General features: G+C 36.7%; 1 protein-coding gene across 10 annotated transcripts in view; it reads right to left on the bottom strand.

The window, feature by feature from the left end:
* BNC2 (basonuclin zinc finger protein 2) overlaps positions 1-14,095 on the bottom strand; it is a 337,157-nt gene that overhangs the window by 120,045 nt on the left and 203,017 nt on the right. For all 10 annotated transcript variants that reach the window (XM_087741951.1, XM_087741956.1, XM_087741961.1 and 7 more), the window contains one exon: positions 5,259-5,361. In XM_087741951.1, the coding sequence (XP_087598077.1) occupies positions 5,259-5,361 (103 nt within the window). The remainder of the gene's footprint in view (positions 1-5,258; positions 5,362-14,095) is intronic.

Raw genomic sequence — 14,095 nt, 5'->3', positions numbered from 1 at the left:
TAAGGTTCCTGGAAGCAACTGAGTAATGAAAAATATGCCTCAGCCTTCTGGGTCAAAAGGAAGTTATAACAGATGGATTAAAATGGTTTTGTCAGTAAAAGACAGGAAAAGCCAGACTAGATCTAAAATATTTTTACTTTAAATGTCATGAAGAGCTAGCCTTTGTTATCAATGAAATGTAGATAATTACTTTGCTAAAAATCTCTATGTAACTAAAAAAAAAAAAAAGAAATCTAGGATGTTCTCAAGTAATTTTAAAGCATTTTAAAGAATTAAATAAACTGAATAGAAGGAAACAATTATGTTTGGTATGCTAAAATTGTGATTATTTTTTATATCCTATGGAACAATATAAAAATAACTGAATTATTTTACCAGTTAGCTATAATAATAGGATTACTCTTCTCCTTTCCTTTTTCAGTAGTTATTCTCTATTATCTCTATTTTTAAGTAAAGAACAACATGGCAGTTCTGCCAGCTTTTAGGGAGACTCTAAGATCTGTGATGTGGTTTGGTTTGGTGTTGTTAGACATGATCTTTGACTTTGCAAACCTGAATTTCTTTCACTGAACAGCTTTGGACTGAGACAAATACAAGCACCCTGCTGATTTGCATTTCAACATAGCACTTCTCTTCCTTCCCACCTCATTCCCATGCAGTTCACATTTAAAATCTAAACCTTCTTCCTGGACCAAGTCCTTTCAGCAACTTCAGGGTAAAGGAGAGATTCAATTTCTAAAATTTCCACAGCATTCTTCTTTTTCTTTTCTTTCTTTCTTTACACATGTCCTTCCTTTCTTTTGTTCTCACTTCATGTTTCTTTTACCCGACAATTTCATGAACTACCATGTAGAAGTTCAGAAAACTCAACCATTCTGAATGAAGAAGTCACAGTCATGTTATGCATCTGACTTTATGACAGAGCATTCTCCATTTTCTAGTGGAGGTTGCTGTTTTCACTGTTAGTCTCATTTACAGCAAGCTAGTACATGCATTATATAAATACTGGCAGCAGAAAACTTCCTTCACAAGGTGAAAGTGTAACCCACATGGCAAGTCTCTGAGCATGAGTATTCACTGGATGGCAGGTTTTAAACTGAAAAAGACTAATAGATTTGCCCTGTGTGCCAAAATCTACTAGTTAATGTCATTTTCGTTAAAACCAAAAGGAATTCAATCAAGGCCTCGCCAAGTCTTGGGCTAGAGATGGGGCTGTATGTGGCCTCATCATACCTCAGAGAGATACTAAAGCCTACTTGAATAAATAGCCTGTCCCTGAGGTGTGCCGATTGGCATGATGCAGAAGAAAAGACATCAAAGATCACTAGAGGACTAAGGATCAGCTTTGTCTGAGAGAAAAAAAATGAAGGAAGACAGCAAAAGTGTTCACAGGATACTTCATTTCCTACAGTAGATTGAACAGTGTGAAATTCAGCTAGTCCAAGAATGCACAGTATACCAAAAACATCTGAAAAGCATGCTGCTGGTGTCTGATTGAATTTTACCAGTGATCAGTTTGAGGGCAAGACAGAGAACTAGCATTTCTAATTTTCTAACTCTCTTTGAAACAAGGTGACAATGACTTCAGACAAATTTAATAATATTATTATACTGTGGTTTTTTAAATCATTGCAAAGTCTGAGATACTGAAACTAAAATAGCTTTAGTCCACTACGACATACGTCACCTTGGCACACCTTTTTAGAGCAAAATGTTTATGAGAGAGGGTAGACTGTATTTCCCATTGATACTGCACTTGGCCTTTTGATCTGTTGGTCTAAGTATAATACGAGTATTTCTGCTAGCAGTACAGTAATTGTTATTCTGACATCAATGACAAGCATATAAGGCAAAATGCAAAGTCAATGATATCAACATCTTTTCACTGCAGACTTGCTTAATTTCTTTCCTCATAGGCTAAGATACTTCTGCTAGGGAACCGGGTGGCAAATAAAGTGGGTTTTTTGCATTATTTCCAATAAGGTTTGAGTACGTGATTTTTGTGCTAACGCTAATAAAATGTCATGACTATCTTCATCGTATAGTATGTTATTTTAATATAACAAAAATATCAGTAGAAGAAACCAATTCAAGCACTCAAGAAAGTCTTAATTTTTTGTAGTAATCTTACTCCTACATTATTTAAAAGCTACAAAATAGCAACTGCCTGTGTTAAAATAAATTCTCCTTAAAAGAAATAGACTATTAGGATTTTAACAAAATTTTATTTTTCACCATATGGACTATACAAAGTATCTTAGCCATCAAAAAAAAAAATAGAAGGAAAAACATCTAACTGTTACCTGTTTGCCTGCTTGAGGCCTATGAAATGTCTTATCCAATTTTAACCATTTATTTTTTGTTTTAGAAAATAAATCCCCATCCAAGCTGACAATATGAAAGCCAGGCTTCAGCTGAAAACATATTAAAACAGTCTAGTTATCCAAATCCCTTAAAATATCAAGAGATTCACACCAGCAATACCCTGTTCGCCATTATGCACAGCAGTACTAGAGAATGCTGCTATGCTCTACACAGCTTTTGGCTTCAGCCTGAAAAACACTGATGATAGGATTACCACTGTAGCACAGGGGTGCAGGGTCAAAACTCAGTAAGATGAACTTTTGCCAGAACAGAAACATTTATCTTGCCACAAAAGAACTCCTCTGATAAATCTGTTCATATATTGACAATCCTACTTTTGGTAACTCCAGACAGAAGAAATTGAACTTGAAGGAAACCTTTCCTTTCAAGATGTGTGCAGCTCACTTTAGGTAAGTGAGGAAAAACATGAGAAAGACAATGGAAGCAGGAAAAAAGAAAACAGGCCAGCAGTTGCTAAGTGCAATAATACTGGGGTGGCTGTATTCCCTTTCCTCCTCACTCCAAGAATTCCAACATTTTAAATGGCAGTTATTAACACGAATTAACTCTGCAGATTAGTCAAGTACAGCATTAAAAGACTGCAGTTCTAAGCTATTTTTGATCTATTCAGTTAATTATGATTCTAGGTTATCAGAACTGAAAAGCACAGTACTTCCTGTTGGAAACACCTATTCTTTGATAATTACATTCAGTAAAGCACTACATCATGTGTCAAGGAGCTGAGTTGAAATTCATTAATAAAAATCAGAAGGAAACCCTTTAATTAAAGCAGCAGGAAATACTATTTGCATTCAAGGAATAACTTCTGAAAGTACTGTGCTAACAGTTTAAAAAAAATAACTTCTGAACAGCAACCTGATTCAGTCATTTTGAAATCCAGGTGCTACAGTGCAATGAATTGATCAGTCTCCTGAATGCTGCCCTCAAAATCCTGGAAAACAGCTAAGATCAAGAATTGAAGCAGATGCATCATAGTCTCCAGGAAGTAATTTATAAGCCTGTGCTTTGAGTATGTATATGCAACATACATCTGACTTGTCTCGCTCTGCCATAAAATGTAAATACTCCAGATGAATGTACACAAAGTGTACTAAAAAAAAATAAATCAGAGCATTCTTTGCTTGGTGCAGTAGTAAAACAAACACTTTCTAATAATATATAGCTGTATTAAGTTTTCTATTTGGAATATTACGCACTCAGGTACAGGAGCAGGTGGTATATCACATTCACCTTTCAACTCTCTGGATTTGTAAAACAGGGACATTTCTATTATACACACTGTGGTAATCTCAGATTACTGTCATGTATTCTGATTTTGAATTCAGTCACCTCACAGGGAAGAATTTAACAGGAAAATCTGATCACACTCTTCTAAGATGTACTGGTTAAAAAGAAAATGCAGGATGCCCATATGCCAGAATGTAAGTGCTAGACTCCTAATTTCTACTACTCCACAGGAGGACACCCTGGAAAACAGCTAGACAAGTCTTCCCTGTCTGTGGATCAGCAAAAACTCAGATGCCGATTCTACACAAAGCCTGAAGCATGCTTGAACTATAGAAATTTTGCAACGTTTAGCGATCCTTCCAAGAAATGCGAGTCTGGTTATACTGTGACTGAAGATATCTTTCTGGGAATTAAGAGGAGCGAAAATAAGCTGTGTCCCTAGAGAATCTAGTATATAATAAATCTTCAACCAGCTACCAGATTGGTGTTGTTAGGGTATTTCTAGGCAGGCTGTATATATTACTATGCAGTGACACAGGACTGCATGGTACCTGCATTCCTGCTTTCCTTTCCATGTATGTGAATGTTTTAAACTTCTCTGGCAGTCTGTGAATTTGTTGAGTGTTCACACTTGCCATATGTCAGCATGCTCAGGCACAAATACACACAGACGTGAACTAAATAGAGATCAAGTGCATCTTGAGAGGGAAGTACTAAGCTTCCATCCCAGGACTCATCAAAATAAAAATTTACAGAATATAATCCACTGAATGTCTGGCAGAATGGGGAATGAAGACTGTGTTTGCTTACGTACCAACAGCCTAGACCATGAGAAGAAATCTCCAAAACTAATTTTTCTGCAAACATAGTAATATTTCTCTTTTTTCCCTTTACACACCCCCCTCCCCCTTTTTTTTTTCACTAAACCATTTTAGGTATCCTCCTTATTTCCCTTCTAGTTGTGTATACAGCTCTCTTTCTCTCTCATGCATAGTTTAATCAGGACTGTCAAGAAAAAAACCCACCAAACACACAAAATAGTAAAGCATAAATAAAATGGAAGGTCTGTAAGTGTATTTCGATGCCTTTATAGAAAATCTGGGCATTCTAATCCGTCATTTCTTTCTTTAGCTACTTAAACATGGGAAGAGAGGTTCAACTCACAGATCATATATGCACACTTTTGTTGAGCCATACGGGATACAGTCATTTCATTCTGACATCCAAGCTCTGAAAGTTTGACATTGGTATGTTTGAATTTCTATTAGGCTCAGTGACTTATTGGCTGATGCTTCTTTGCAATATAGACTCTGCTGTGCAACCATACTATAAACTTTTTGCCTTTCTGCTAAGCCCTGCTAGAACTACATTATTTCCTGGAGGCTAGAACATTCTTTTGAGCTGTACACAAGCTGATGAACTCCAGTGGCACTTGAAGCTATTGCCAGAACAGCAGACCCTTACTTTTCCATCCTAGAAATTGCTGTAAAAAAAATATGTGCATGCACAAACCCACAGTGCAGGCACATGCATGTACAAACAAATAGGTATCACTACTGTCTATATCACTCCAGCTCTTAGTATTTAAAGACACTGTGAAAGACAGGCAGAATAGAGAAGACAAGCCCAGAATGGACATTTCTTACCATGTGCCACCCAGCCATGTTTACACTGATCACAGGTTCTCAGGTTAATCTTCCCTGGCTGAAAACATTCACATGTGCAATTTACCAGTGTACAGCGGATGGCCTGAAAAAAGAAACAGAAAACAGATATTAATGTCTGTCTTCCTTCTTGTACAAATCTGTTGTGAGGGCTAGAAGGGTATTAACTGTACAGCAAAAAACAGCCTTCTAACATTCAAAGCATTGCTCATTATTTTAAATAGAGATTAATTTTCTTTAAAGACATACCTCAGTATCCCTGAGCAATGACAACCAAAATGCTTATTCAGTAATAACATAGTGTGTTGTCCCATGGAGATGAATACATTCCTAAAGTCTTTAAAAGAATTGCTCTATTTCCTTTAGGAAAAAAAAGTAGTAGGATGAGGATTCTGTAGGTGTTCCACAAATTTCCTGGGTTTGCATCAACTGCCTGAAGGAAAATGTTACCAGTGATGTCTTAGTATAGCAGCGTATCAGCTTGATTAAAACCAAGAGTAAAACGAGGAAAGAAAAACATACAAAAAGGAAAACTACAGGTCTCTTTCCCCTTCTCCTATGGTATCCAAAGATTATTCTCAAGTTTCCTTTTTGGGGTTCACATAAGGTATAACTCCACTACAGAAAGGAGTCACAGATTTGATATGTTCCCAAAATAGGATAAAATTATCAACATACAAGAATAGGACTGGTTCATAAAACATCCTGTAACTTTCCTTTCCATCTATCGCTTTCTCCAATATCTAGGCATAACACTTTACCTCTCAGCACTCCCTATTTGTCAAACATATATTTCTCTGTTTTGAAAAAGATTAAATTATTTCAAAGCAGCAATACTGAAACTCCAGTCCCATGCAGAGATCTAAAATTTGCTTAACAATATACCTTATTTATATCTCATCTCCCTTTTAAAAATTATTTGAAAAATGACAGAGGTTTACTTTGACAGGGGCTAGCTACGTCTACAGGAAAGTGAATATAAATTGAATGATACTCTTTTAATGTGTAACAGACACATGTTTTTAAATAGTGTAGAAGATGACCTGTGCACTTCAAAATGCTACTAATAAATTTATGGCATGCATTTAGATGTAATTTGCATGGAGATTTCTGAGACAGAGAGGCTTATTCTGATCATGCACAGATTAACAATCTACTGTAACTACCAGAGCTGCCAGGAAAAGATATCTCTATAGATTTAGATACAGACAATGATTACTTGAGGGCTAAGGTGGGGGAAGGGTGGTTGGTACCTATGGCCACTGAGATACTGAAGCATTATGAATGCTCTTGCCTGTTCCAAACAATTAACACCCACCCACCCACACTCTTTCCATACCAAAAAAGAATTACCTTAACTATACAGACTTAAAGAAAATTACATTCAACTTTAGCTTGGCCAAGCTAAACTCCTTGGTTGCTGACAAAGAAAAAGGTTCAGTGTTATTTTAAATGTTTTATATCTTTACTTATTTGTCTGCATCAGACAGCAATTTAAAGTCATTTATAGTTCATGGATCCACTTAAAATCTGTATTTCCCTGACAAATTTCTGGTACAAGAGTCCTTTCTCCCTCCTATCTTATCTGCTCTTTTACTATCTTTTACTCTCAAAAACCTAGTGGGGAAAAAAAATATCCTGCTCTATTATGCCTGACACTTCAGGGCCTCAGTCCCAGTGTCACCTGTCCAATTACTCATTAGCTAGGTTATAAAACACTGCTGTATGTATGTGTGATTAAAAGAATTAGTAATATGAAATATAAGGGTACCAAAGAAGTGCTGACCGTGCAAGAATAATATATGTGTTTGTGGGTTATGAGAAAAAAATTCTCCTGAAAGGTCCTGTTTCATGTTCGATAGTTTATTGACTCAGTAATATATCAGGTCTCCACTGGTCAGTAATGGTGTTCTTTCTCTAATATGTTCATTAATTAATGAACTCAGTAATTAATTGTGCTGCAAGAAGAAGGGCTTAGAAAATGGTCTTCTTATTTTACCATAAAAGGCTTTCTCACATTCACCACCTTTTTTAAATCTCTGCATCAATCTGACACATTTGTTATATCTGATGTTATTTTATCTTGTTTGTGTGTCACTTACAGTATGTATAATAGGAGTAATACAGTGTATGTACACATACTAGGTGAAACTGTGTCATTTGGTAGAGTTGCTTTATTAAGGCTCATCAGCATTTCCATTACAACCCTACCTATTTTTGGCCTAGAGGTTAACAAGTTGCTTGTAAAAATTGGATTCAGCTTGAACCTGAAATACAACGTTTCAGCCTAGGAGTGAGTTTTATTACACACATTCAACAATGAGCCGTTTAGCCATTATAAATTATAGGATGGGAGAAAAAAAGTTTAGAGGTTTCAGGTTTCTTTTCCTCTTCCCTGAGTTAAAGAGAGTCTTGACGGTGTGAAATGTTGAAGGAGATTAACTAATTAGTAAGATTTTTATCTTTTATACATAACCCCCAAAAATTCAGGCAAACTTTCCAGAAATGTGAAAATGTCAGCTTGTTCCTCAAACAGCTAAATTTGAAAAGTCTTCAAAAAGAGCAATACATTTTTATAAATTAATATGGATTGGCATGAGAAACTCCCAAGATAAGTAGCATGGCCAAAACATTCAGCCTGGCCTTACTTGGCCACTTTTTCCACAAAGGGTGTGTTGATGCCAGGTTGTAATCTGGTTTCAGTAGCTTCCCATCCCATCACTGAGAACCCCATGCATACTTCTGAGTGATGGGGATAACCCCTCAAGCTGTAAGATGCTCATTTGGGACTGGAAAAAATCATATTCTAGTTCACATTCTGGCATGATCTTGGGCAAATTACTTTGTTACCCTGATGCCTACATTCTCTAAACAATAACCAGACACAATGATAGTAAAGTGGTGTTGTCAGGCTAAATGCAACATAAATTGTGAGGCACTCTATAGTGATGAAAGCTATTGAAAATCTCAGGTAGAATTTAGTCTTCATGTCAAAGATTCATTTTTCACTTTACTAAGTTAATCCAGAATCATTGTGACTACCTCAGATCACTACAATATCCAACATGAAACCAGCATAACTTGGCAGAGACAAGATTCAAGATGCCAGGAATAGTGTGTGTTGCTACACACACAGATGGAACAGTAACATTCATTAACACAAAAGAAAGCATTGTCTTTAAAGACCTTCACAATGCAACCAACATATGTACTGAGCCTTGCAAGGATATGCATCTGAATTATTAACAGTATCTTTCTACTGGTTTTCAACAGCATTTAACTTAGGCATACAAGTCATTAACAGTTTTTGCAACAGGCCCAGGAATAACCCAGAACGGCAGCGGGAGATGAATGTGGTGTAGATTCACCTAAGAATCCAAAACTTTAATGCAGCCTCTCCATTCCCCAGCGGCAGGATTTTAAGGTACAGAGGGGATAAAAGTACAGTAGCTTGTGTGCTTGTAGGTAGCAGTGTGGATTGGTGTAACTGTTGTTGGACATCTGTTACTGCTTAATTTGAAAGAGGTGAGGTGGGGAGTAAGGATCATAAAAAGATCCTGGGTGAGTTTGCAGCAGCTAAATATTGTAGCCATTGTTCAAACCTGTTAAAAAGTAGGTATAAAAATCCAAGGGTGTAGCAATACTAAACTTTTGCCAGAAAATGCTTCCGAAATAGTACTGCTAGGCATTCCAGAAGTCATCGACTGTATTTCTGCCTTTGCAAAGTATTAATAAAAAGTTTATGTAATGGGACTCTGTGTACTACACTACTTTGTAGGGGAAGAAACAGAAATTTTTCCTGACTAAGGTTTCCTCAGAAACTTCTCCAAGAAAGACAGAAAGAAAATAGAAAGAAAGGAAAAGAAACCAATGACCTTGCACAGCGAGAGGAACAGTAAAATCAGGAGATATAGGCTTCCCCTGTACCAGCTGATAGGCAAACGTGTATTTAGATGACAACTTGCAGGTTAAGGACCTTAAGTAAGCAAAAAAACCATTGTTTTCTACAGCTTCTTGAAAAGTGCCATCATGTTCTACCACGCCAATGGTCTGCAGATAATAGGAGTTCTCAGAGGTTTTTATACATCCCTTCCACTGAGTTCCTAACATAATGCTCCTTGCATTTCTACCAAATTACAGTGGTCCTTGAGGACCTGTGGAGGAAACGGACTGGATTTCAGTAGAATAATTTTAAATAGTTTACAAAACTTACTCCGTAAATCCTAAAGCGATGCGATTAAGGTTTAAGAACAAAATACACATACACAAGAATAAATTAATGGTTTTATAATTGACATTGAAATATTCAGAAATACCTTTCTGCTCTCTTTGAGATCTTCTTCCTGTAGAGTGTAATGCAGAAAGAAGGGAACTTTGCCTTGCATTAAAGCATGTGGTCTAGTACACCTATGTGTAAGTTTGTATGGCTAACATTAAAAGATGGTAGACCTGACTCCTGTGGGTTTCCCCCAGACCAAGGATATTCATTTAACATAGTTTGGATGATTTAATTATATCTAACAAGTAAATATTACTCACATATTAATAGGAATAACCTATAGCAGTAATGGAAAATCAATCTGTCTGTCTGTTTTGCAAAGCTTCCAAGAGATAAGAAGCAATAACCTATCATGAAAGGGATCACAGTGTGGGAGAAGGAGAACACATAAAGACGAGATATGATCCCATTCCTCTGGATCTCTTACAAGTGACCACAAACGATGGAGGCAGTTTAAAATGATGCAACATTCTGGAGAGACAGATAAGCTTTGCAACTTCCTTTAACCTGAATTTTAATAGTAAATCTGACAAAAATTCTTAATGTAAGTTGTGACGAGGCTCCAAGAGTCCTGTGATGTTAAATAGTGTCTTACTGAAGCCTCAGCTACATCCTTCTATACAGTGGGCAGTGTTTAACAGAGCCTTGCTCTTAATGTCCTTGTCTCATCTTTCTCGTGTACGAAAAGGTATTTAAGAAATGTCTCCTATCAAGCCATCTATGATATAAGGGATCCCTGTGCACCTGAATACATAACGGAGTCAACTATACTCACTCTCTTTGCATGGAAGTTCCATCTACCCGTCTAAAGCATCTACCATACATTTATCCTACGGAGCTCACACAATCTAAATCCACTGTTACCAATCACAGGAGCACGAGGCCTGAAGATTATCTGGTCCAGTGTTTGTGAAATCTTTTTAGTGAGATTTCAGCAAACGGGTGCATAAGCACACTTCCTTACAGCTGCATTAAAATCAATCAGACTCTGCGTGAGTATGCACACTGCACAAATGTATTAGTTAGTAAGGATGCCAGGATTTGTAAACACACACATAGACACACATGTATACTTAAAATGTAGATGTTGCATAATGTGGTAATTCACAAGTTCTATGCATTTTAGTAATAAGGGAAAGAACTTTCCATATTTAATTGACAGAATAAATGATCTCGTTTATTATTTTAAAAACAATAAAAAGTTCTGGTGGTGTATGTCAATAAATATTTGGGTGAAATCACGGGAAGTATTGGAAAACCAAAAGCAAAAGCACTTTTTGCAGCTTATCTTTCAACCTTAAGAAAAACCCAAACCCAGCATGTCAAATACAATCTTTTCTTTCCACTGTCAAACAGTTTTAATTCTATATTATAAATACCCAATACTTAATTTTGAACTAATCTTTTATTGAAAGTAAATAACACTGTCAATGGGAAAATACTTTAAAGTCATATAGTAGCTGGTCTCAAGACATGATGGCACATCAAAATAATTGTTCAAAGTTAATGAGCAAGAGGTTGATGAGAAACACAGAGATCCACTCTTCTGTTGCTGTATGTTGGCTCACGACAAGAAAAGATACGAAGAAGCAGACAACAGGTAAGTCCTGCAAGTGTTCCAACATTTTATTAACTGAAATTCTTCTCTGCCATTAAGTTTTTCTTACCGTTTCTTGGTTATAGAGTGAAGAACATAAAATCTGTCTATATAAATTGACACACAGTTTTGTTTGGTTTTTTTTTTCTTTCTTTTTCAGAGAACATATTATATGTTCTGTAAACAGCTCTTAGAAAATCTGTCACTTCTCTTCTTTACTACTTCAGGAATCCCAATAATTTTTTTTCTCTCTTGTCAATGAAGTATTTCTTTAAAAGACCACAGCATAAATTCTGCTGTGTAAATGGCAAAAAGATCCCAATGAAATTATACTATTTTTAATAGCTGGCAAATCAGGAGTACAACAGAGTTTGTTTTAAATTAACGCTAAAAGGAAGATCATTTGCATACTGACATTTAGGAAATGCACAATGTGACCTGCCTATAGTAAGCTTGGCATTATAGGGAATTGTTGTGGTTTAATCCCACCCAGCATCTAAGGACCACCCAGCCATTCGCTCACTCCCCCCGGTGGGATGGGGGAGAGAATTGGAAGAGTAAAAGTGAGAAAACTCGTGGGTCGAGACAGACAGTTTAATATGGAAAGCAAAAGCTGCACACGCAAGCAAAGCAAAACGAGGAATGCATTCACTACTTCCCATCGGCAGGCAGGTGTTCAGCCATCTCCAGGAAAGCAGGGCTCCATCACGCACAAGGATTACTTGGGAAGATGAACGCAGCCACCACTCTGAATGTATCCCCCTTTCCTTCTTCTTTCCCCAGCTTTATATGCTGAGCATGACCTCATATGGTATGGAATAGCCCTTTGGTCAGTTGGGGTCAGCTGTCTCAGCTGTGTCCCCTCCCAGCCTCTGTGCACCCCGAGACAACTTGCTGGGGGGGGGACAGTGTGAGAAACAGAGAAGGCCTTGACGCTGTGCAAGCACTTCTGAGCAATAACGAAAACATCTCTGTGTTATCAACACTGTTTTCAGAACAAATCCAAAACATAGCACCATTCCAGCCACTATGAAGAAAATTAACTCTATCCCAGCAAAAACCAGCACTGGAATTTTTTGTAATTTATAGACAGCCATACTACTAAAGTGAGAAGATCACTAAAGCTTGGATGTAGGCAATAAGAAATCTGCAGTTGTTGAACTTTGAGCTAGACTTTAGGACAACCTTTTATATTTGAGACCACAAACTTGTGTCCTTATTGAATTGTTCACACATTTGACAACACTTAGAAAAACAACTACAAATGTTGTGGGCCATCAAATACATTCATAATTCATTACTGGCAGATAATTGCACCTACAATGTTATGAGGCAATCACTAAAAGTCAGAGCTTGGGTACATTTCACTAATCATTTAAGTTTGTGAGCATAAAAAAGAAAAATTTGTTTTTCAAGAACAAGAATGGTCCAGTCCACCGCCCGCCCCCTCTGCCCTTTGCAGTTGTCTATAGCTTCTCTCTTCAGAATGTTTAATTGCTGAACCCATACTTGTTTTGGGATTTATAGAAAAATCACAATGCATGACTTTGTAAAGTTCATTTCAAGAGAAAGCATTACTTTCCAAGGAAACTCACAAAAGAAAGGGAAAAAAAAAATCTCCAATAAAATTAGAAAAGCAGATAGATGGAAATCACTACACCTTTCCTAAGTTAATTTCCAAAGCATATTTTCACTTCTAAGAAAGAAGGAAAATTGGGGTAGAACTGCTTGCCATACTTTCTGCGAATGAAGAGTATACATGCAGAAGTATTTCTGTCTCTGCAGAGAGACCTAATGTCTCCATCAGGTAACGCTGGTACAAAAATGACAATTTTTAAACTCACCTACAATTTTTATATGGGTGATTCTGCAGCCAGCACACTAGACAGAAAGAGGGGGAATATCTCGATTCTGATCCTGGGTCTGCCATTCTCACATATGCACTGTGTGGCACTGGAGAAGTCACTTACTTAACCACTCAATTTCTAACTGCCCAATCTGTAAAAACCGGGTAATGACATTACGTACCATTTTCACAGATAAGACTAATGAACTGCTCACAGAACACAGTGAAGTATGAGGACAGAAGGTAAGGCAGAAGCATGAAGCATTACTATTTCTTCTGTTGGCACAAAAACTTTAACATATTTTTTTTTTAATTGTACAATTTTAGGTTGGTTTGCCATTGGTAAAGGAATAATTTTAAACACAGGAATCACCTAGAGAAAATAACCTTAACTGATAGATGACCATTTTTAACTTCAATACTTATAGCCTAATAATGCATTGCCCAAAACAAAAAACAATAAATGGGAATATACTTTGCATTTGACTGGTCTTAAATATCTATGCAATGCAATGAGGTTTCCTATCTCTCTCCCATTGAGAGATACCCAAATATCTTCTGAGTTGTTCACTGCATTGCAGTATTTTTTTAGCAATTTCACATCACACTGTATTAGTATTGTTTCTTACTTGTATTTATTTTCAGTAATACAATTTGAAAGGTACTAATATTGTTATATTTCTCTGTGGCATTCAAGAAAACAGTTACTAATATAATATGAAGGGAAGGATGCTAACAAGAGAGAAAGCTGTTAATAGGATAAAACAGCTTTTCCTGGAATAAGGACAACCCTAGCCCTTAAGCATTTTAGAAAACCATTTTCAGCTCTTCTTGAGAAAGAGCTGATAAATGAATGGGGAATAAGAAAAGAAGGAAAAATAATAAAATGCCACTTGTAATGTTGCATTTAAGTTAGAAGTCACGCTTCAATTCTACTTTAGATACTTCCAAAAGTGCAAACCTGTATCAAGGAATGCTACCTAGACTTTTCTACAGAAAACAGCTATAATGCAGAATAGCCTTGTTATTTTCCTGTAACTTTCTGTAGGCCATGTTCATCTTGATTCTACACACTCAACTCACAGTGCTGCCAACAG

Source organism: Nipponia nippon, unplaced genomic scaffold (assembly GCF_047370975.1).
Source record: "Nipponia nippon isolate SJK-2023a ecotype South Korea unplaced genomic scaffold, ASM4737097v1 scaffold_8, whole genome shotgun sequence".
NCBI lineage: Eukaryota > Metazoa > Chordata > Aves > Pelecaniformes > Threskiornithidae > Nipponia > Nipponia nippon.
The sequence above is the reverse complement of the archived record's forward strand: the minus strand, read 5'-3'. Positions and strand labels throughout refer to the sequence as shown.